The 25,624-nt window shown below is 38.7% G+C and overlaps 2 protein-coding genes across 2 annotated transcripts; one reads left to right on the forward strand and one right to left on the reverse strand.

Moving 5' to 3' along the window:
- Window positions 1-295: 295 nt before the first annotated feature.
- LOC123865254 (probable enoyl-CoA hydratase) lies at window positions 296-4,285 on the forward strand. The gene is made up of 6 exons (XM_045906205.1): window positions 296-570; window positions 943-1,175; window positions 1,760-1,910; window positions 2,107-2,256; window positions 3,423-3,620; window positions 4,042-4,285. Exons 1-6 carry the CDS (start codon window positions 429-431, stop codon window positions 4,164-4,166), a joined length of 999 nt encoding a protein of 332 aa, XP_045762161.1. The 5' UTR covers window positions 296-428; the 3' UTR covers window positions 4,167-4,285.
- A 95-nt stretch (window positions 4,286-4,380) lies between these two features.
- Window positions 4,381-7,490, reverse strand: LOC123865255 (proteasome subunit beta type-5). The gene is made up of 6 exons (XM_045906206.1): window positions 7,253-7,490; window positions 6,370-6,471; window positions 6,097-6,196; window positions 5,543-5,736; window positions 4,874-5,012; window positions 4,381-4,578 (listed from the first exon to the last, which is right to left on the reverse strand). Exons 1-6 carry the CDS (start codon window positions 7,394-7,396, stop codon window positions 4,412-4,414), a joined length of 846 nt encoding a protein of 281 aa, XP_045762162.1. The 5' UTR covers window positions 7,397-7,490; the 3' UTR covers window positions 4,381-4,411.
- Between the last annotated feature and the right edge of the window lie 18,134 nt (window positions 7,491-25,624).

A 25,624-nucleotide genomic window follows, 5' to 3' on the forward strand; every position in this document is an offset into this window, starting at 1 on the left:
TTTGCTGGCGCGCGTGTGGTGTCTTTTTGGAGTGTTTTTTTTCTGTTGAGAGTGGCCGGTTTTCGTGTTTCACTGGTGTTTTTTTGGTACTGGAACTGACTGGGAAGCGCTCTAAGGGGACGCCGCGCGTATGTTGGCGAGCGCCGGTACAGACGAAGTCCATACTTATATTGTTTCCCTACCTTGTACAAACTTGACATTGGCTAATATTTGTAAAGCCAGACGGGAAAAAAAAACTACGTGATCTCTCAATTGTCAATCTAACCCTCTCTATGATCTAACCTACTGTCAAAAGTGTAAAAATTCAAAATAAAAAATGAAATAACATAACCTTTAAATAAACGCCGCAGACGCAGTAGATAAAAATAACTACCCACGATAAAATACAATTTTACCTTACATCCCGGTACCTTCACGATCATTAAAAAATGAAGAGTCTACTGAGAAAGTGCATTACATTTAGTAATTTATCTTTTACTAGGATTAACACAGTAAGATTAGCTTCCTCCAAGAGTGATGCTCAAAAGAAAGAAGATACCAAGAACGTAGAAGAAATCAAAATGAAAACGAGTAAGTTGCAACTTTAGAAACACAGGAATATGACCGTATAAATTATCTATAAGTTTATTGTTTTTCTTTTCTTAGTTTCACAAAAACTTATATAAGGGTTTTGTGCCTTAATCTTCTTCTTTCTCGTGTCCTTGTCTCAATACATTTGGAGTAAAAACGGGTCTCTTCAAAATGAGAAGAGTTTAAGACATTGTCCACCGCGCTAGCTATTATAAGTACATATTGGCAGGCTTTATATACACCTTTGAGAACATTATGATGAACTCTCAGACATGCAGGTTTCCTCACGAGGTTTTGCTTTCACTATTAAAGAAGGCGATATTTAATGCCTAAAAAAATATTAAGTTAATAAATTAAAAAAAATTGTCTTAGATGTTGTAGTTGAGAAGTATGGTGCAGTCACAACATTGAATATTGATCGTCAGAAAACCCGCAACAGTCTTGATGAAGCAACATTAAAAGAGATGACAGAGGCCATCAATGCTTTTGACAAAGATGCAGAGGCAAAGGTTCTGGTGTTCAATGGAGAAGGAGGAAGTTTCTGCTCAGGGTTTGATTTGGACGAGGTTGAAGCAAAGGGATATAATACTCTTATTGATGCGTCTGTAAGTTAGTTTTTTTAAATATTTGTAGGCAATTTCTATTTACAATCAGTCTGTAATGCACTATAAGCAGATAATTGTGTGCATCAAGAGTTGGGAAATACGGGTCACACCTTCGAGCTCTTCAAGAGTTCTGAAATAGGTTGTGCTCTACTTAAAGGGCTTTTGCTGGCTTGATTGTCTACAGAAAATACATTGGAGGTTTTATATAATAATTTTAATTGTATATATTTTTACTTAGGTATGAAAAACTAGATAAAAAATATGTAACTTTTGATATATTTATGTAGGTCTGTCACACAATGCAATTTAAACGGAATATTTATTAGTTAATTCCCCTAAATTCTGACTCAAAATGAAGTGGGTCAATTAAAAGCCTCACAAAGTGATTTTTGCAAACAAACCCAGGTTACACTTAGACCAATACTAATACTATCTTAAAAATGCAATCATGTAGTCTCAGATTTTTCGATTTCGTGATACAGTCCAGTTCTATTCTCCAGCTTTTCAATTCATAGTTAGGCTAAGTTATAATAGGACCAAACCCGCTTATAATATCAAGTTTGTTATCAAGTTAATTGTTGTAGTCGCGCCTCCGTCGCCGGCCACTGTGTGACAAGCCCACCATCGCCGCAGTGACGGGCTACGCGGTGGGCGAAGGCTTCGAGCTGGCTCTCGCGTGCGATCTGCGCATCGTAGAAGACACTGCTATCCTCGGATGTCTTGGAAGGCGATTTGGTATGTCACTTTAGTGCATCAAGTGCTAACCAGATAGAACGGCAGATGGCCAGCAATGCATTGGCGGTTGCTCTGGTGCTGCAAATGTTCATGGGTGGCGATAATCACTTAAGAGCAGTATATTTGGATCTGTCAATTTATTTAAAAGTTGTGTACAACAGAATTAGCCACTCTATTCAAATAAAATTTACTGTAGGTGCACCGCAAAGTTTATATGGAGGCAGACGGCTAACAGCGTTAATCGGCCTATCTCGCGCTCTGGACTTGCTCATCACCGGGCGGCCCATCTCTGGCACTGATGCCAACGTGATGGGGTTAGCATGCAAGCTCACTGCCACTGGCACAGGTAATCCATACTTATGCATCATCATGATCAACCCATCGCTTCATTCTGTATCATCATACAAGAAATAATACTTTTTTAGGGTTCTGTACCTCAAAAGAAAAAACGGAACCCTTATAGGATCACTTTGTTGTCTGTCTGTCTGTCTGTCTGTCTGTCCGTCCATCCGTCCGTTCGTCCGTCGTGTCTGTCAAGAAAACCTATAGGGTACTTCCCATTGACCAGAATCATGAAATTTGGCAGGTAGGTAATTCGAAAACCCCGAATTTGTGGTTACCATTTAAAAAAAATTAAATATATTTCAATTTTCAAAGTAAGATAACTATACCAAGTGGGGTATCATATGAAAGGGCTTTACTTTTATATTCTAAAACAGATTTTAATTTTATTTTTCTGCATTATAATTTTTGATTTATCGTGCAAAATGTCGGAAAAAATACCTGAATACGGAATCCTCGGTGCGCGAATCTGACTCGCACTTGGCCGGTTTTTTTGCAACCAGAATCAAAATCATAATTCAGTAAGACGATGAAACTAAAAAAACTGGTCAGGTGTGAGTCGGACTCACACACGAAGGGTTCTGTACTATCATACAAGAAATAACACTTTTTTGTTATGTAACCACAAATTAAAGGTTTCCGGATTTTTCTCTTTACTTGTGCTATAAGACATTATTGCCTGCTCAATTTCATGATCCTAAGTCAACAGGAAGTACCCTGTAGGTTTTGATTCCCTTGACGGGACAGACAGACAACAAAGTGATCATATAAGGGTTCCTTTTTGTGTATCTGTGTGTTTGTGTATCTGTTGCATCGTAGCTCCTAAACAAATGAACCGATTTTAATTTAGTTTTTTTTTGTTTCAAAGGTGGCTTGATCGAGAGTGTTCTTAGCTATAATCCAAGAAAATCGGTTCAGCCGTTTGAAAGTTATAAGCTCTTTTCTAGTTTTCTTATTAGACCGGTTATTACTATTCAACCAATACAAATGAGTGTCCTGCCAAAGTCTAATAAAAATGTGTTGGGGGTTTTTTTAATTTTTTAATTAAATTATTATCTGCTAAAAATAAAGTAACAATGCCATGTGCTTCTATTCAATTTACCTATCATATTCTTTTTTTCGTGACGCTAAGAATTTTTTTTTTATAATTTTTCTTTACAATCATTTCAGCTCTTGGAGAATCAATTAAACTTGCCAAGTCTCTGACCAAGTTCCCACAAAATGCCTTAATAATGGACAAGTTGGCGGCCGTCAACTCTCAGCTGAACCCCAACAGCGAGGAGAGCATGCGCGATGAAGCCATCATGAACAGCCTCTTAGGATCTGCCATTGAGGACCTCAACCAAGGCATCAAGAAGTTCCAAGGAGGTTTGTAACTTTGTATCTGTTGTATTCCTATTAAAAACAGTTATTCATACAGTGGACACCACTCAAATTTTTAAAGCCATTTTGCCGGGCATTTGTATTTTGTGCTAATTACTTCAGTGTCCCTAGAACAAGTTTGCACGTCCCCAAAACGATTGTTTTCGTGAATGTCACAGTAAAATGCAAAAATCTAAAATTCTATTACTATGCTACTTCTTAGTGTAGGTACAATTATTTCAGTTTTCTTTAAAGGTGTTTGGTTAAATCAATGGAGAATAAGACATTTTACACACACAACCTAGATTTTTTTTTGGGAAACTATAGGTAACTCGTTGCAAGGGTATAGTTAAATTGTAAATGCTAACTGAAAATCTGTTAAGCTTATTTCTAGCTAAATTAAATAGAAATTATTCATATTTACCAGGTATCGGCAAACATGGCAAGTTTTATAAACTCACTGAAGTGCCTTTAAAAGATTGGGAACTAGAAGAAACATTTGAAGAAGTTACCGTTAAAATAGAAGAAGAGAAAAAGGATAAAAAAACTTAGAATCTAACTAGTTACAGTATTAATTCTAGAATTAGAGGTTGTTTTAATGGTAACTTTGCTTTAAGTTGTGCATCATAAAATCTAATTTAATTTTATTTAATAAAAACGAGTATGATATAAATGTGGTTTTTTTTCTACACTGATAACTTTATCAAATATACTCTCTCTTATATACAACGTCTAAGTGCGAAAAAGAAAAAAAAAACACCAAATGCATTAACCATATTTATTAAAAAACTTATAATTTATTCATCTTTGACTCCCTTCTCCGCTTGGTACTTATAATGTAATTCAGAGCAGTCCTCGTTGGAGATGTTGACCCAGCCCTTGTCGTTGATGTGGTACACTCTGATGATACCGCCAGAGTACGCGTCGCGGTAGGTCGCGTGGTAAATCGCACGACGACCCAGCTCTGTGAAAATATGAATAGAACCAATTATAGGAATTACTAGATGATGCAGAACCTATGTGTGGAGTGGAGACCGGTACACGCTGTGTGGGATGACCTCCAGCCCACTAGACTGATGACCTGAAAGTGGCGGGGAGCGGGTGTATGAGGAAGGTGGAGGACCGTATTTGGTCTCGGAGAGGCCTATGTCCAACAGTGGACCCATACAACCAGAAAGAAATTTATATGTTGTGTAGAAAGTGTTATTTCTTGCATGATGATGTGTAACCTTCAATTATGCATGTTTATTATTATTTACCTTGAGCCTCAACATCTTCAAGGTCCCAGTGGTAACCCGAGTCCAGAACACCAAACGCAAATACTGAACCTGATCCCACTGAGAACACTTTGCCAGGAGTGCGGGTGCCTTCACTGTCCACATAGTAAAGTTGAGCGCCCTGAAAATATGATATTTTTAAAATGAACCAACAAACAAAATAGGAATGTCATGTTTTTGTATTAGAATGGGACAGCTACTGTATAATAATTTGATGCATTATCAAAGAAATATCTAGGATGTAACCTGTCTTGTGTTATGCAACATCATATTACTGTAATGGCCCAGTTGTAAACAGTTTTTCATATCTTAGTTCCGAATTGATTGGTGATAGCCTAGTGGTTAAGTCGTAGGCTTTCTAATTGGGAGGTCGGAAGTTCCATCCCGTGCTAACTTTTCGGGGTTATGTGCGTTTTAAGTAATATTTATATTTATTATTAAATAAGTATCATTAGCTTTGACAGTTGAGTAAAAACATCGTGAGGAAATCCTGCACACCTGAAAGTTCTCCATAATGTTCTCAAAGGTGTTTGAAATCTGTCAATCCACACTGGGCCATCATGGCAGACTATGGCCTTAACCCTTATTCTGTGAGACTGTACTCAATAGTGGGCCGGCAATGAATCATGATGATGATTTATTGTGCCTTACCCTCTTGTCAATGCCAGCAAGCATCATGCCCATGCTGAGTCCCATGCCCTTGTAGTTGTAAACCATGTTAGCCATCAGCTTGCTGGCGGCAGCCACAGATATGCGCTCGCGATTGCGCAACTCATATAGACGGCACTGTTTCGCCAGCACTCTGTCCCAATATACACAATCTGCTGCACCACCAGCTAATGTGCCTGAAGACAATTTAAATTTATTATACTTAGTACTAGATGATCTTTGTCTTAGATGATGTCTTTGTCATAATGAAACACTTATTGCTAGGATTATTTTGGACTAGCTGACGCCCGCGACTTCGTCCGCGTGGTTTTAGGTTTTTTGAAATCCCGTGGGAACTCTTTGGTTTTCCGGGATAAAAAGTAGCCTATGTGCTAATCCAGGATATTATCTATCTCAATTCCGAATTTCAGCCAAATCCGTCCAGTAGTTTTTGCGTGAAAGAGTAACAAACATACACACACACAAACACACACACACACACACACACACATATACAAACTTTCGCCTTTATAATATTAGTGTGATTACCTACTTACCAAGTAAGTAGTCATTGATTTCAACAATTTTCTTCATAGACTGTGAACCAATGAACTGACCACCAGTTGCTCTGGAGTCAACAGCTAATAGAACTCCACCCTGAAGGAAAAAACAGAAAAGTTTTGATTTCTTAATAACACAAACTTGTAATTTTAATTACAAATTAAGTTAAAAAGAAAGGTCACTGATCTAGGAAACAAGTATGATAGCTACCTGGATTTTTTGACAAACTTAGTGGCATGAATATGATATTGATTTAATACTTAACTTACTTTATAACGAAAACCAAGAGTAGTTGTACCGTGATCAAACTCAATTTTGATCTGGCGTCCTGTCTCATCCTTTGTGTTGAACTGTGCTAGTGTTTCAACAGGCTGAAAGTAGAAAACATGATAAAAATAAGTACCTACTTGACGAAAATATAAACTAACTCAGTGAGCTTTGTAAGTGAATATGAAAAATAGGTTAGTTTAATATGAAGCTTTGTCAGTGCTATAAAAAACGAAATTTTGATCACGAGAAAGGCAAAGTAATGAATTAATAGTAAAATAATTTCATTGTCATGCTTTGAACCCAATGCCGGTAATCTATACTAATAAATAAAATTGGAGTGTCTGTCTGTAATTTCGAAATAACTACCTCATATTAAGCTCATATGGTTATTTGAACGATACCAACACTGAATCACACGTTTTTAAAATTTTTGTCTGTCTGTCTGTCTGTCTGTTTGAAAAGGCTAATCGGCTGGACCGATTTTGACGGGGTTTTCACAGACAAGTAGAGGATTGACCAGGGAGTAACATAGGCTACTTTTTTAACCGACTTTCAAAAAGGGAGTTGTGTTTTTCTACCTATGTACACCGAAATCTCCGAGATTTCTGAACCGATTTGCGTCATTTCTTTTTTAATCGATAGAGGAACTTTGCGACATTGTTTCATAAAAAATTTGGAGTCCAACTCCTCAATCCTGATGCTGCAGGGGATCTGACCAATCCACGTGGGCGAAGCTGCGGGCATCAGCTAGTGGGTGATAGATCACACATCAAGTCCCATGGCTTTATGTTATCTGAGAAAAAACATAGCTAGTTCACAGATAACTTTAGACACTAGAAGCCTAGTTTTGTTTGGAGTTAGGATTAAAAGTTCGTTACTTACGTTAGCAAAAGGCGGAGTTGCAAGTTGGACACTGTTCATAAAATTCTGAGTGTATCCCAGCACATCGGAATTAATAGATGCCAGAGCATCGGCAGGCTTCAAGTTGATTTTTTCGTCTAAGCGGCAGTAATCTAATAAAGCCATTTTTAGTATTTATTTAGCTTACAAAACTCTCGAAACCAAGATTTAGAATGACAAGCGAAAACGAAAATCAAACCAACCAAAATGCTAAATAATGGCAACCACCCTGACAGAAGACAGTGACAATTGACAAATGACATTATACAGATGTAAAAAAAAAGCGTTCAGAAAATTAACTCTGAACTGACTTAGAACATTTTAATTTTCTTCTTATTTTTTGCAAAAATTATTTATTATTTCTTTGTGAGTTTAATTTTATGCAAAAAAAAAATAGAGATAAAAAACCAGGAATTATAATAATTATTAAAATAATTGTTCTATTTTGCTATTCTATAACAGATGGCGCCACTATCTTTATTTTCACTTCTTATATCTACTCTCCAAGAGATGGCGTTACTAGTTTTTAATGTTAAAATAAAACTGCAGAGCCAAATATCATAATAACTATAATTATCATCACTGGAGTCAAAGCATACCAGTTATTCTAATAAAAAGATTAATTATTATTAATTATTGATACTGTGCTTGATGGAAGACCCTTTTGGTTCGACTGCCGTTTTCCCCGCCATCGCCAGTTACAGTATTTTAGTATGTAGGTACAGAAGTCAAGTGATCTAGGCAGACGTATTCCACAGGCTGCAGCATCACCTTTTTTCACCTTTTATTAAATTGGTAGGCGAGGTCAAGTGCATGCATAAAAAGTTAAAATAATAATAATATTATTATTGATAAGTAGGTACTCATCTGGGAATGGATATGATAAGGAATGAATATATAAGGGGAAGTTTAAAAGTAGCACCAGTGGTAGAAAAAATGAGGAGTAATATAGGCTGGCATGGTATGGGCATGTAATGCGGAGGGAAGAGAGTTTTATCACTAGAAGAATGTTAAATATGCATGTGGATGGAGAAAAGAGAAGAGGACGACCAAAGAAAAGGTGGATGGATTGCGTGAAAGAGGATTTGCGTATAAAAGGGGTAGATGATAAGTTGATGGATGACAGAAGAGAGTGGAAGAGGGAGACATCTTGTGCCGACCCCACGTAGCATGGGATAAGGGCTGGAATAAGAAGAAGGTACTCATCTGGCATTCAGGTATCATGGTACAATCGGTACAATCTCAGTTTTACGGCGGTACAATCATAGACCTTCATAGACCTATAATTGTGAAAAGTTTGGTCAATGACTTTTTAGCTTTTGGCTATCGGCTGACGGTTTCATTAATGAAAATCGTTATGCATGCCGTCTACTTAGAGCTTACGTCTAGTATGGTGGGACATGGGAGGCTTCGGTAGAATTACCACTCTACCGTCATAGTTGAAGCAAATTCGTACCGCCAAGCGATTTAGCGTTCCGGTACCTACCAATACCTAAAATAATAGCCTTAAATCAGTACCTACCTACCAAGTGAGATTTGAAGTCTAGTGCTGATTTAATTCACTACATTATATTTTATTATGTGATCTCCGCGCTGAGTTCGTGTTTATTCGTGCTAGTCTCAGAAACTACTGCAAGTACCTATTTTTATACGGTTTTCACCAATAGAAAGAGGGATTATCTTACAAGATTATAATTTATGAACATTTTGCGAAAATAAGCTACCGGTATGATGATAATTATTCTGAATTAAGTAAAAAAAAGTGTTCCATCTGAGAGCTTCCGTGGTGTGGAGGTCCAACTTGCGTAATACACGAAAATAATGTGTAGCGCATAGTGGAAGATTTTCTCTTAAGCTATCATCTACTCGTGTAAAAATAAGCATTCCTTGTTTTTCTTCGGAATTCTAAAAAAACCTGCTTCAGATTAATATTTACCTCCACTAATTTAACTATCCTTAACAGAACATTTCCCCCGCATTATTTCGTTGTTCCTTTTGACGTGTTTAGCGTATAATTTGTTGCAGCTAAAACTTTCGGCGCCATATCCACCCATCGCTAAGTCAAATCCAAAAGTCGTGAATCCGTGGAAGTCACGACCCGTTTCCGAAGAGTGCATATTAACAAATGTTAACCTAGCCCAACGAAATGATAGCCTAAAAACGCCTAATTGCAACTCATGTTGGCTGTTTGTTACACCGAAGTGCACACGTCATGTGTTATTAGTTCGTAGTAATCTGTAAGGCACATAGTTCCAAAAACCGATAGACGCTGGGGCCCCAAGTTATTATAAAGGTGACCTTGTGCCGGAAGGTGCAGTAGGTGGACACACAACATCAAAACGAGTCACAAGGAATTCTGACGCCGCAAGACCGCGGCGTCTTTACAAGAAAGCTATATCCAGCTGTGAAAGTCTAGTCACGGTAATATTATCTGTACAGTATTCTAACTCGGCCGTATCTTTGAAATAAATACCTACAGCTGCGCGGTACGTAAACATGCGATAGGGCTGCCTGCCGCCAGGCAGGCGGCCCTATTTTAATTTTTGCCTACTTTGTGTTTCCATCTAGTTGTGTGTGTGTGTGTGTATGTTTGTTACTCCTTCACGCAAAAACTACTGGACGGATTTGGCTGAAATTTGGAATGAAGATAGATAATGTCCTGGATTAGCACATAGGCTACTTTTTATCCCGGAAAATCAAAGAGTTCCCACGGGATTTCGAAAAACCTAAATCCACGCGGGCGAAGTCGCGGGCATCGGCTAGTGTCCAATAAAAATGCGTGTTGTTTTTTGAATGGTAGATTTAATTAAAAAACTATGTTTATGATTGAAGAACAAATCGGTCTTATACATTTGAGACCGAAAAATATTTGCGCCTCGACTGAGACGTAGGAAATTAAACGACTGTTACGAATTATTAAATTTTAAAGTTTAAAAAATCCGCATTCTAGTATAAAGCTTTTAATTAAAAATTGTTTTGGGAAACATGGACAAGATGGAGAAAAAGGAATATCTTTTACTTGGTTATAGATACCTGCAGCTACTTTACAATTTATATATTTGGTTTTAATTGAAGTTCGGAATATTTTCTCCATTTTTTCTATATATTCCACAAAATCATCGCTGGGTACAATCAAAAAAGTTTGCGAATTAATCTTATTGCAGTCCCGGTAACTTAAATACCGACATTCGGAGCTGAAATTGTGGCTTCTTTGATCGAGTTTCACATACAACGAAAAAATCGCACGGTTATTGTTAGAAAAACAAAACACCGCCCGTTCGTCACTGCGGCACAGTCGCGACTGTCTGCATGTCGAGCGCCTGCCGACATCGAGGTGCGTAGGTATAGCTCGCGTTTCGTCCTTTTGTATGAAGTTGGAATACTGATACATAATATTACCGTGGTCTAGTGGTTGATATTGATGATGATGTAGAGCAGCTCTATATAACCGTACTAGCTGACGCCCGCGACTTCGTCCGCGTGGATTTAGGTTTTTTGAAATCCCGTGGGAACGCTTTGATTTTCCGGGATAAAAAGTAGCCTATGTGCTAATCCAGGATATTATCTATCTCCATTCTGAATTTCAGCCAAATCCGTCCAGTGGTTTTTGCGTGAAGGAGTAACAAACATACACACACACACACACACACACACACATACAAACTTTCGCCTTTATAATATTAGTGTGATAACACCATTGCAATGTAAATATTGCATGAAAATTGATACGTACATTTCAGTTTACATATTATCAAGAAATAAAAAAGGTAAAAATCTTATGTCTATGCGACAGGATTTCATTTTATTTGAGTTTGTATGAGTAAATAATCTTACAAAAGATTTAAGTATATTTACTTTTACTTTATATTCAGAACCTGTAAACTGAAACCTTGAAAGGTACCAAGGAAACATTTCTTTTAAAATCATCATATCTATTAATTATTTATGTGAACTTTTTAAACTGCAAAATATTTTCATTTCAAATGTTACAGAACGGTGTAACATGCGGTATCGTTCACAGCATATTAGTGCATTCCTGTAATCCTTGCAGTTCGGAAAGGTTTAGGTTTGGTTCCCATAGGAATCCGTGCTTTGAGTGTGCCCCTGTTTGTCACGCGATCACTCTTTTCTGGTATTTTATTAGTGCGACCATGATTCAGTGAAAATAAGTTTGGTTTTCATTTTTTTATACTTACCTCAAAAACCCCGAAAAAAACCTTTTTTTTCCTCTCTCGTCTGGCTTTACAAAGATTAGCCAATGTCAAGTCGCAAATTTCTTTTCGCGCATCAAAAAAAAACCTTCTTACTAATATTTTAGTTGAAACATTTTACTTACCTACTTTAAAGAAAAAGTTGAACCTGTTACCAGTGGAGGCCACGACGACAATGAGGGCACATAGTTATATGAGGGTGTCAGTGCCGCCTCAAATTGGTTCGTCAGTCATTCATACCTTTCATGTATGAATGCGATCTTACCTGTTAGTGACGATGCAGTCTAAGACGGAAGTGGGCTAAGGGGCACAGCAGTTAATTATAAGCCTATACTTCCAAATGTAGGTAAGTAGGTCTAATCTAAGTATACATACATATAGGTACATTATTATCACTGACCTCTTATCGGTTTTTACGCGGCATAGTTATACCGGTACGCTAAATTACTTGATCTTAATTTTTTGAAATCTAATTTATAGGGAAGGTGCCATACCTACTTAGCTAGTAGCTACATGCGGTACCTACTCGTACCTACCTTAGTAGACTATGGATAACTTGGTAGATTGGCACTCGATATCGCAAGAGTAAGGTAGAGATATAAATAGACTACGAAGATAATAAGTATTATTGACGTGACAACGTCTTATAATTCGTTAGAGCCGGCTGCACGCACGAAAAAACATGACTCATACAGCGTTACCTCGCTCTGAGGCGTTCCATGTAAGGCTTGAAGTGCAAGCGAGAGCGCGGAACGAGCGACAAAGAAGCACAATCGGCCTTTGTTGTCACGTTCAACTATCGTCAGTAAACCGACTTTACAGACAACCAATTTTTTATTATTAGAAAGGAACTTGTCCTTGTTAGTAAATTTTAAACATCTTAAAGCCTGAGGGTGTACTGCACTGTTGACTATAAAAGTAGTCGACTACAAGACCATCGAAGAAAGGAAAAAATAACTTTTTGCGAGCATAATAAAAAAAATCTTTTTTCAGCAAAACAGATTTCAAGCTAAATAAGAATATAAGTTTCTATTTAGGTGTTCGAGCCTTTAGGCTTGACCCACTTGAGATAACCCTTTAGAACATCAGCGCCATCTAGTAGTTCGTAACGACACAACCCGAGCATTGATCGTATCGGCTCGGTGATTTGTGGAGGGGAGTCAGCGCACAGGCAGGTGGTGTCGGCCATTTTAATTTCAGTACGCTTTTGAATCTCAGCGTCGTCAGTAAGAAATTAATTCCGCAGAATTAATTTCAAATTAATTCAAATTTTTCAAACATTGAATTAAAATTAAATATTATTCAAATGTAAGCATTTACATTAATAACTAACAAATCGTTAATAATAGTCTTACATCGGTGTCCGTAGTTTGATACGGAAATCACTCATGTAAGCTGGTGCTAAAATATGTTGCTCCGGCACATATTATAACTTTTCGTAGTTACGCTACGAACTATTTCATAATGTTATTATGAAATTCTTGTCGTCTCGCAATGAACGACAAACTGCCGGAAAACCTTTCGTAGGTGATGGCAGAATAGCACCATGATAGGCTGGAAAGAATTCCAGTGTCAGTCGTATCAACTGAGACGTTGGGTCGAATCGATTGAGACGTCCAGTCGCATCGATAAGACTCAATCCAACGACCCAGGCGCCCGGTCGTCTCAATTGAGACGCCCGGTCGTATCAATTGAGACGCCCAGTCGTATCAATTGATACGTCGTCACATCAACTAACCAAAAAGTGGTAATTAGCAAAACTCATCTCATATGACGTTTTCGCTACCTTCCCAGATCATGGCATCTACAACTATGGGAGAACTAGGTCTCAGACCAGTCTCACTAGAACAAGAAGGTTCCTTCTCCAGAATAGTTCAAATTATTTATTGAATATACCTACCCCGACGGCTAGAGGTCGTGAGAGATCCAAGATCTATATTACTCACGACTCTATCTCACTAAACAATTACTTGTTTGGGGATAAGATAGAGGCAAAATTAAGAGTCGCAATACCGACGGCCAAGATGGCTACAGCATATTACCCAAATGATCTCCATGGGAAAAGAAATATCGGTGATAAAAAGGAAATTGCTAGAATGGCCTCTGGGGAGGGCGTTATTATACTCCCCGCATAGCATTATGGAGAAGATTCATGATAAATCCTACGAGGACTTCATTAAGACAATCAAACTACTGAAACCGCGGCTGATGTCAAGGGATGAAGCCTCGTCTAGCGAAAACACACTGAGAAAACGGGGTCCCACATCCCCTATCAGCTTGCGCGACAGCAAAACATCACACTATGAATCGTTAGATCCGTAACAGATTCATTCATGGTGAAAATGATGGATCGCCTTACAAAACAAACCTAAGCGATCGAAAGCGTGCAAGCTGGGTTTTCAATCTTCGCTTCTAAGAGTGATCAAGGCATTTCTGAACTAGACGAGCCCTTCGAATCAGCACCAGACAGTACTGAACCCAAGGATGAATTTAGAGGTCCCTCTCTGAATGTTCTGCCTCAGGAAAACACCTCATTATTAAGTACCCTAATGAATGCCGATTCCGAAGAAGCTACATTAGTGGCGCAAATTGCCGAGCCTCAGCGAAAACTTACCTCTATTAATGCAACCGGCAATATTCCGCAGTGTGACTTTTCACCTTGCACCACTGAAGCTGAAACCAAGCTAGCCAAAGCAGATCCAAACCTCGTCGATCAAGATCGGAAGTATCAACGACTGAATGAAGACGGCTGGAAGAACATAAGATACGCCGATGTTCAAAAATCATTCCACGCCACTCCAGTATTTTTGGCACTTACTGTCAACAGTCATTTGGCAGCAATAACACCTAACTGGAATTCAACAGCACAACTAGAGAAAACAGATATGACCCTGGGTGCTAAAACATATATGGGTTGCTGCCGCAAAGAAAAGCTTTCCAAAAAGCTCACCAAAAAATGGATCCTAACACGTTCAATAGATCCAGATCCAAGATCATAATATGCTTGGCGCACACAGCTCTTTTAGGAAAATTTCTGACGGGCTACTGCAACACTCTTCTGGCAGAAGAGACGAAAGAATCCAAGCATGAAGAGAGTCCTGTAAGCCAGCGAACAAAGTACTGAGCAATACTCTTCATGACATACCACCCTCTGATACTCATCTCTTTGCTGAAGGAAAATTATCCGAAGTGATAAAGGATCAGGGGGGGGGGGGGGGCACATAAGATCTTTTCGAGGAAAACTAGTCCCAATAATAAAACTGGGAAGAAGAACAGCCTCAAAAGGATCCAAAAACTTTAAAGAATATAAGCCACAAAAATAACAGCGTAATTTTCGTGACTCTCGCTCAAAACAAGATAGTGGCACGTCCGGCACTAATAAAGCCAGGACCCCTCAAACCACTACAAAAAAAGCCCTAATTCGCAGGTATTTATACCTGGTCAGCTTGGCTTAAGGTTTGATCTATGGGAATCTTTAGGAGCATCAGAGACAATCTCAAATGTTATAAGAGGTTACTTACAAGGTTTTCTAACTGTAATATCGAATCGTATGAACCCAAAACCTCAGAGGACATGTCTAAACAAAGGAAAAATCTACTACTAAATATTGGTGCAAATACTTGTGGGGTACCGTATGGGTATATGTGGACTCCGTTAGATCGTAAAGGACACACCCAAGTTATGTACAATATTTTTATTTATCCAACTTGTTTTTGTTTTGTATATAATGAAAAAAAAAAAAAAAAAACAAATTACACTAGGAGTTTGTATTTACAGAATGTTATTTACACGGAACAGAAGTGTCCTATTTACTATCGCGAGTCGTCCAAAAGGTGGACGCAACGACCGCCCAAGCAGGCGAATAGAACGAACTGAACACGGGGGATGTGGGAAAAGCCCTTTTATAGCCTTTCCCAATCTATCTTACTTTACCATTACGCTAAACCCAGTAAATACCGGTTCATACCGGTGGCAAGCGCCCAAGAATAGGCACGCAGGTGCACTTCGCAGGTGTTGTTCGCAGGTGTTATTCGCAGGTGTTATTTGCAGGTGCAATTCTTGGAATTGGCTTGCTGCGAATCACCATCGTTTAACAACAAACAGTTGCGCGACGACCTAACGCGGTCTAACCATCCTACAGTAGTCGGTCGCCACATCAGCCCCCCCCGGAGACCTTTAGGGTCGATAAAAATCCGGGAACCTACCTTGGCGACCAGAGCGAGACATGCGGGTGGCCGCTCTGAAATCCTTAATACTCTCTCCAAGGCAAATGGTGTTGGGTGGACGCTAAGCGATAATTAGGCAAATTAAACTTTGCGGCCAATGTAATCCCACTAGGCTTTCTGTATTACAGACGCATTCAGATTGCAGCAAAATCACTCTCGGACATACGGAGATACAAAAGGTTCCCGTTGCCGGATCAAATAAAGGAAGATCTGGTGGCTCCAAAATATGTATTACGGAAGCATCGAATATTCAAGTCGCCCCAGCATCAATCTTCATAGCCACCGACGCCTCAGACATCGGATGGAGTACTATAATAAACGGCATGGAACAGTCCCGTCACTGGAGTATCTATCAAAATCACTGGCATTGCAAGCAAAAGAAATTATGAACCTTATTCGAAGTGATTCGAATGAACTTAGAAAAGGTCTCGGGGAGAACAATCTTCTTTCGAACAGACAGCAGAACAGCGGCCTCCTACATGAGGAAACAGGGTGGGACGAAATCACAAAAACTCCTTAAGATTGCCCCAAAAAATCCTGATTTTAGCACAGCAACTCAAAATCACTATCATTCCGAAATACCTGCCAGGCAGATACAACGGAATAGCTGACTGCCTATCGCGACTAAAAGGTCATCAAGAATGGCACCTCCATCTAACGATACAGAAGAGAATTTTTCAAAAGATGGACACACCAGAAATCGACCTCTTTGCGAGCAAATCCTCTGCAGTAGTCTCGAGGTATGTGAGCGAAGACCACAAGGAGCTACAAGCAATTACCCGGATGCTTTCAGCAGGCAATGGAATTACAAAGTGGCTTGGATCTTCCCACCACCAGCGCTAATTCCACGTGTGCTGCAATACCTGAATGATTCCCAGGGACACTACCTCTTAGTGATACTGAAGTGGAAGTAAGCTTTTTGGAGGACCGAAGTGAAGAAGAGGGCACAGGCTTCCTACAGAATTCAAAATCTAAATGACCACCTTCTGGACTTACAAACAAACCTACAACCTTGGAACATTCAGAAATCGGAATTTGTTTTTGGAGGTATGGAAAGTACGGGCTGGTCCCATGAGATAACAAATTGGAGCGAATTGAAACGCACTATATTACAATCAGCCTGGAGACACTCCATGTTTAGAACCAACAGATCTCTTGGAGAGCATGGTTACAATGGACATTAGACAACAACGTATCTCCAAAGACGCCAAATCCCGGCGACTCAGCCAGATACTTAATTCATCTTTACGAAGTTAAAAAGTTAGCCTCAAGAATTGTACTGGTCCATAAGTCAGAAATCTCTACCTTCACAAAGCCTTGTAACACGTCTCCCCTAAGTGACCATCCATTAGTGAAGAAAACCATTAAAGCAATTTTATTAAAGAATTCTCCTATACGATGTCCTTACATTTTGGAATGGATCTTGTAAATTGGATTGGCAGAGGAAAATCGAGGTTTCCAGTTTATTTAAAATTTCTCAACACGTGGCAACTTTGCTACTCCTCGCTGCAGGTCGTCGCATTCATGATTTAACTTTGCTCCACATAGACGCGGAAGACGCGGTCAAATTACAAGAGAGCAAATCGTATTCTGGCCCTCTTTTGGGTCAAAAAACGGATAATGCGAATTACCAGCAATCGGATTGGTACCTGTCGAGGAGCGATAAGATTATTTTTGACCTCTGCTATTGGATACCAAAACTGATAAACAAATCAGAACAACAGAGGAAAGCAGACCCAACTTTAACAAACGTATTCATCACTACGCGGAACAGAGTCAAAGCAGCATCTAGATCTGTAATAGCAGGCTGGTTAAGGCTAATTCTGAAAGATGCTAAAGGCTGACAAAAAAGCCTCTCTCGGCAGTTTTAGGTCAGCTGTTGCTACAGACAACTGGGTCAACAAGAACCTTGATGTTGATGAGGTACTACGCAAAGGTAATTGGCGTAGAAACTCAACTTTCTTGAAACACTTATTTAAGGAAGTAGAGGTTAGAACAAGAAATGTTATTGTAAATTTAACAATGTGTGATTAATAGTTTTTTTTCACAATTTAGAATTATTATATCTGTGATTGTGTAAACGAGTACAAGTTAAAACTTATGACATTAACTTTATGTTAGTGATTACGATGAAAGAATTATATTAATCACTAAGAAAATAATATCTTATTTTCTCATTCCTAAATGGAACATAATCTTTAAGTGAATCATACTCCATACATAGTCACAGTACGCTAAGTCAGCGCCGGCAGATATTAAACATCTCAAGTGGGTCAAGCCTAAAGGCTCGAACACCTAAATAGAAACGTTTTTCCCCCGAAGGGTAAAAAACGTATATTTAGGTTTCAGCCGAAAGGCTTGACCCACCATTAAATACCTTACCGGCTTCACCTCGCTTCGATTCCTGAAATCGGTACTGAAATTAAAATGGCCGACACCACCTGCCTGTGCGCTGACTCCCCTCCACAAATCACCGAGCCGATACGATCAATGCTCGGGTTGTGTCGTTACGAACTACTAGATGGCGCTGATGTTCTAAAGGGTTATCTCAAGTGGGTCAAGCCTTTCGGCTGAAACCTAAATATACGTTTTTTACCCTTCGGGGGAAAAACGTTTCTATTATCGTGTTGTGAAAAATTCATACTTCCACATTCATATTAGTAGGTACCTACCTAGTTAATACTAATACAAAGCGAAAACACATACTGTCTACATAATTTACCTATTTGTCACCTTTTCACGGTCTTGTCTGTCTGACTGTACCAATCAAAGTCAACTAACGTAACAAATAGTAAACTGCATCCTGGAGTGCCAGATGTCTCTGTCAGAGGATATTTTTATTACGGAAAATTAATGGGATTTTTACGGGATTTTTAGAAAACCTATATCCACACCGCACACGGACCAGCCCGACTAGCATGGGCAGTAGATAAAAATTATATCCCCGATTATATCCACTGATTTCTATGACATCAGTGGATATAATCGGGGGATATAATTTGTGTGTGCAGTGGCATCTGCTTGTGGTATACGTGGCATTCAAGTTTTCATAATTTAGATAATCAACATATTCATTACACTTTGATAATAATTCGGACACAAACATTTTGAACACTGTCAGCAGCTGGCCTTCTCCAAACATTTAAAGTCGCTGAGCGGACTATGTTGTCTTTCTAAAAGTAGGATCCGTAACAAGGTTATCCGTTTGAAAACTAAATTAACCGACATAGCTCAGAGAATTAGCGGCCTTGTCTGTCGCAGAACCTTGTACCTATCGGTATATCTACGTACGTCGTAGATATGCCAAAACTACGTGTGGCACGAGCTCCACACCTTGCTGGACTGACGGCGACCTGAAAAAGCCGACGGGAAGTCGGTGGATTAGGAAGATGGAGGACCGTGTGTGGTGGCGCGCTCTTCAAAAGACCTACTTATAGATGGATGCAGCAATGGATATCTACTGATGATTGGATGGATGGATTTAGGACAGTCCGCAATACCATCAAACATATGGAGAGTTGAGTTGATTATTTGGGAGGCATAATGTCATACATTTCAGAGGAATTTTAATGTCATGTTGCTATGACACCGAAATTGATAGAAATTAGCGCTAGAGCAGGCCATACTGACCGCCATGGGCTGTTTCACAGAGGAAATTAGATTGTCATGAGAACCTTATTTACTACTAGCGCCCCGCTTCGGCTTCGCACGGGTAGCTTATTTAAATTTTCATAAGGATCTCAATTTTTTTTTGAAAATAAAATTGCCTATGTCACTCAGAAGTATTGTAGCTTTCTACTGACGAACGAATTTTTAAAATCGGTTCAGTAGTTTCAGAGATTACACCATAAAAACAAACTTACAAACTTTACCCCTTTATAATAGGTATTAATATAGAACATAGAATAGATATAGGTATTAGATACGAGACTTATAGCGTTCTACAGCAGTTTAAACAGGACAAAAATAAAAAGTTTTGTTCCAATTTAACTAGTCCTTGAAGGCAGGTAAGATATCTTACCAATATTAACTTTACTTAATTTTTATTTAAATTTCATTTCGATTTTGAAAAATCTTCCTTTAGTTACCTTTGTCCTTTAGGAGGCATCCAAAATGTTACTTTTTAGGGTTTCGTACCCGAAGGGTGCCAACGGAACCCTATTAGGTACTAAGCCCGTTCTTAAAGAAGATTAGTCACAACATTCTCTTTTTTCTTTCAAATAGGTAGGGAAGCCTAAAACTTGTGCTAGGATATAATATTAGGTATAGGATGTGCGTATAAGGTAGGTATACGCAACGTAGGTATAATGCCTCGGATGGGTTTAGTTTGAACCATTAATTTTCAGAATTCCGTCCCCTTTCTTGACTATTGAGATAATGAGGTTTCTAGCGTAAAACTTTACAGAGACAACATCTATGATAATCTTCTAAATTCAAAATCTCTTCCAAAGTAATAGCCAGTAGGTACAGTGCTCGGTCGCGCACGGGCCGGTGTTGCCAGTTGTATAATTAGAAAATGAAAGGGTGGCGCGCACGCAGCCCGCGGCGCACCACTACCATCGCTCACCATCGAGCACAGTGGACCTAGGGATGGGAAGAGGCTATCGATGAGTTTGATATAATTTACTGAAAACATGAAAAAATGAAACCAAGCTTAAAAATACATAAGTAGCCATACACATTTTTGACTAGGTATACCTACTAGATGATGCCCACCTAGTACACATATGCTACGAGTAAAGCACTGAGTAAATAAATAAATAACATTCAGATCGATTTTACTAAGAATTGGAATTTTACTGTCCATTATTTATATTCAAATATTTTTAATGGGGTTCTTTTCATTTATATTTACGATTTTTGCAATATGTTAGATATCAAAGCCTTCAACCTGAGTACCTACCTACTGAAAAGAACTCTAAAGTTCTGTTAGTGAGATTCTAGAATAAAAACAGTCCTAAAAAGTACACACCCAATTGACTTCATTTATTGGCATTCAGCTTGATTATATCGATAGTCTCACCTACTATACTTATTTTTCTAGTTCTATTTCTAATCTACACCCAACGATTATGTAGACTAGTTATAATCATAAACATACCCAAGCTTATCGATATTTAATCAAACTAATTGCCAACTCTATCACAAAAATTTACTCCCCCTTACCTCGGGGCAGATGGCAACATTCTTTATTTTCGAATATTAATAAGGAGCGTGCAACATTACGCCGTATTTCACATCAAGTAACATTATCATCTTTTGTTTCTTTTACACTTAGGTGTATCTAATCTTTAAAGCTAGTTGTCCTACTCTAATATTTAAATTTGAAATAATGGCAATCTTTTCGTAAGAAGTGTCTGCGTTCAGATTTAGGAACATTATGCTTACTAATCCACAATTACTAATATTATAAATGCGTAAGTGTGTCTGTCTGCCAGTCTGCTAGTTTTTCATGGTCCTTTCGTTGAACAGATTTTAACGAAATGCACAGAGATAGCTTTCATCCCGGGGAAGGACATAGAAAATTTAGAAAACCTAAATCCACATGGATGAAGTTGCATGCTGTCCATTTGTAATAAAGATAGCTTGCACACGGGAGTCGGACATAGACAACTTTTTAGCTCGGAGAATCAAAGAGTTCCTACAGGATTATTAAAAAACTAAATCCGCGAACGCAGTCGCAGGCATCATCTAGTAACTATTCCTTATCCTTACCACATTCGTAAAATTGTGTCCTTATTTACTTTAAGAGTTAGATTTACTGGATAGAAGCAGGCTTTACTTTGCGGGAGTAGGTAGGTTGGTATACTTACAAGGAACCACACGCTATCTGTATGGTACAACTGTAGTGTTCGATATGAACCACCTTCCCTGCCACTTCTGAAGAAGCAATAGTTAAAAACCAAGTTGAAGGTGGGGGTGCATTGCTTGTTTTTCCTGCTTCTGCTCCCTGATTATTATTCCTTGTAAAACTGTTCTATATTTCTTATATTAAAATAAAAAGACTTCCAATTAGGTCGGTAGGTACTTACATAACTTATTCATTTGTATGTAGACTTTTTACATAAAATAATTTGACCTTATTGAACGAAGAAATCTCAATTAATATAATGATTAATTGACCACTACAACAGTAATTACGTATGTATTTTATCTTTACTATAAAACGATTATACATTGTTACTCGTTCGCTGACAGAGCCCCGGAGCGAAACTCTAACAAGTGCTCAAAAAATCGCTCATACTCATAGGTCATCAAGGAAGTAATGAAATTGCCTAAAGCTTGACTATTAGGTGGAGTTATTGATGTGCATGGCATTGTGGCTAATGGTTAACACTTTCTCCTTAAGTACGAATCGCTTCTCTAACTGGGTAGGTACGGTTTTATTGTGTACCTAAGTAGTTACTTGCTTAAGAAGATTTCTCCATGATTATAACCATGATCAATATTATGCCATTATTATATGAGTAAACTAGCTGATGCCCGCGACTTTGTTCGCATGGATACAGGTTTTTTTAAAAATCCCGTGGGAACTCTGCTTTTCCGGGATTAAAATTTGCCGAAGTCAATTTCCGGGGGTAAGCTACTTCTGTACCTTTCATATAAATCGGTTAAACGGATAGACCCTTAAGAATCCCGTAGAAACTCTTTGATTTTCCGGGATAAAAAGTAGCATATGTCCGTCCCCGGGATATAAGCCAACTCTGTACCAAATTTCATTAAAATCGGTTCAGCGGTTAAGCCATGAAAACGTAGCAGACAGACAGACAGGCACACTTTCGCATTAATAATAGTAGTATTAGTATGGAGGATATACTTAGTGCGATGAAGCAGTAAGAAGATACTTTCGGACGGTACTTGGGAGGAATTTAAACCTAGATAGAGCACGTCTCTTTCTCCTCTTGATTTATTGATTTGTAACCACATTCTCAACAAGCCGCTAGCTGAAGTTAATAACGGCGCTCCGGCAGTACAAACAATGTCACGTGACCCGCCCCGCAGCGGTCACGTGGCGCGGATAGTGATCTTTGGCGCGCGAAATTGTCTATGCGAGAGGTTTTGACGCCATCTCAAACTCAAAGCTTCGGTGAAATTGCGTTTACTATTTAGATACCTACTTATGTAGATATATGTACTAACTTTTGACATGACAGTTGACATACAGCAACTAATATGGCGAGTCCTTTCTCGGATTATTGTACGCATAATATAGTTTTTTAGGTTTTCGTACCTCAAAAGGAAAATCGGAACCCTTATTGTCCCCTTATAGTGCACCTTGTTGTCTGTCTGTCTGTTTGTCTGTCTGTTTGTCTGTCCGTCTGTCGTGTCTGTCAACAAAACCTATAGAGTACTTCCCGTTGACCTAGAGTCTTGCAGTGTACCTGAGCGTGCCTACCATGTACTATATCCATAGGCTCCTAAGTCTCTACGATTTTCCTTATTAGTTGTCTATCACGCTGGGTACCTACTTACTTACCTAAGTGAGGATTGGCAGGATAAGAACATTATGGAGAACTTATAGGCGGCATGCAGGTTTCCTTACGAAGTTTTCTTTACGGAGGTAGATACTAGATAGGTACGTCATTCATTATCATCATCGTCAATCGATAAACTCCAACTGGACATAAGTTTTTTGTAGGGCCCTCCGTACGCCACGGTCTTACGCCGCCAGCAGCGGTTTCCTGTGACTCTAGCTAGCTACCTAGTGGGAGGTCTGCCAACGCTGCGCTTACCGGTGCGAGGTCGCCATTCTAACACCTTGGGACCCCATTGTCTATCGGTTTATCGGAGGTAGGTATCTTCCCAAAAACAAGCATTTCGTGAGAAAATAGTAGGTTTAATTTATGATGAGGCCAATTATTGCCACGGACTCATAATGCATGCGTGGGTCATTCGTAATCTGTATAGTCAATACTGCGCGTTGAGTGACACTTGACGTACCGAGAGCGCTAATCCCAGAGGGTTGCAAGCATTTTGTAAATGGTGGATGTGGTACTTAGGTATACATGATTTTCATGCCTTTTCGGGTTTATTTTTCATGCAATTAGCTACATATTTCAAATATTTATATTACCTATCATCACCATGGGTCTCTTCTCAGAATGAGCAAGGTTTAGGAAGGTATACCTACAGTAGGTAAGTATATTAATTTGGTTACAGATCGTAGGTACTTGCCTAAAGTTCAAAGTTAAAAAATTCAAAGAAATAAGTAAAATCAAAATTAAAAAATTAGAATGACATAAACCAGAAACAACTTAGGGCTACTAGATTCGGATAAATCGCATCCAAAAGTATCCTTACATTTTCGTACGTCTCTTAAAATGAACAACACGAACTGCAGTGGTGAAGTAAGTGTTGATTTTTGTGCTCAGCGATATCCCGGGCGATCCCGCGCGCTTTCCCAGGGCGTAATGAAATATCATTCCTCCAGGGATCGCCGTAATAGTAAGCCTGTTATGGCCCTCGTGGATTTGCAAGTAATTAGGAATTTTGGTGGCGTACGTGGAATTCGATGATAGTTATTGGATTTTCTCAGAGGCCCTAGTGTTACTTTCAAGTAAGCGTAAACTGTGCATACCTAAATGTTATTTAGTATGGGCAGAAAAGGGACATAAAAGTTTTCTGTCAAAAACTGTCTGTCTGGTCTAGATTTTAAATCTCTATGGACCATGCTTTTTTTCAAATATTTTTTCGCCCGGGATCGAACCTCGAATCTTCGAAACTGCTATTGAATTAAGTATGGTCACAGGATATAATATTAGAATTATTGTAATATTACTAGCTGTAATACCTAGGTACTTATCGAACGCTTAAATTCCAACTTAGCGCTTCTGTCTCTTTAACAAAACCCCACTTGGATTCCTCTCACAAACAATAATAATAATCGATCAATCGAATACGATCATTTCTGACTCGACTGTAGGTGCCTTATCTACTTAAGTACATCTAAAACAAACACTTTCATCACGCAAAAGAACGTCATCAAAACGCACTGCAAGCGCAACCGGCGGCATCATTACGAAATCTGCATAACTGCATTTCTAGTACTGGATTGTCGCATCGCCGAATCCCGCGGGATCCCGTCCCGCACAATAAAACTCAATTGTAACCTTGTTATACACATCCCTACGTGTAAACCAACGATAACCGAATTTAGACTCTATTTTCCCTACAAACAAAGTTACGTTTTCTTTGTTATGTGTGATAGATTGAACGTTTTGGGATATTTCTAACTATATCTACACTTATAAGTTTGTTAAGTCAATATAGACTTTAAGGGAGTGGTAGAAAATTCATTTTTATTTTTTCAAAGAAAATGCTTGGAGCATTTTAGAAAAATGCATAGATATGTCACCCCCATAGTTATTATATGCAAATAATACGCATAATTTAGGGTTTGGCCTATTCCGTGTTTTATCTGCTTATCTGTGAAATGGCTCAATTAGGGAAGCGTGTAGCCGCTCTGTGGTTAAGGGTGGAATGCGGATCCCGATATCTATGGATTTATGGAATATGCTAAATGATTTATCGCAATGATAACTTTGTGCGTCCCCTAACTTACTGCACCTATTGGTATGGAAATATGAATTACAAAAAAGTCTGTCAAATTGGTCAAATTAGTCTGTGAGGAAGTTATCTCAACACTATTTTAATGGCGTTATATACTTCCGTTTCTACGTTTCATCTTGTAACCATTTTTATAACCACCCGTGTTTCGAGTAAGTGCATATATTTTATATGGAAACATAAACTAGGTATGCTATATTTCCTAAGTTAGAAGAAGACTCAAGACAAACTTCTTTTGAAGTTATTTCTAATTTGAAGACGTTCACGGGGTATTTTACAAGATATGTAGGTACAAAAACTGCAGCAGATTATCTAAATATTGTCTTTGCTAACGATTTCCATGAACGGAC

Source organism: Maniola jurtina, chromosome 5 (assembly GCF_905333055.1).
Source record: "Maniola jurtina chromosome 5, ilManJurt1.1, whole genome shotgun sequence".
Taxonomy (NCBI): Eukaryota; Metazoa; Arthropoda; class Insecta; order Lepidoptera; family Nymphalidae; genus Maniola; species Maniola jurtina.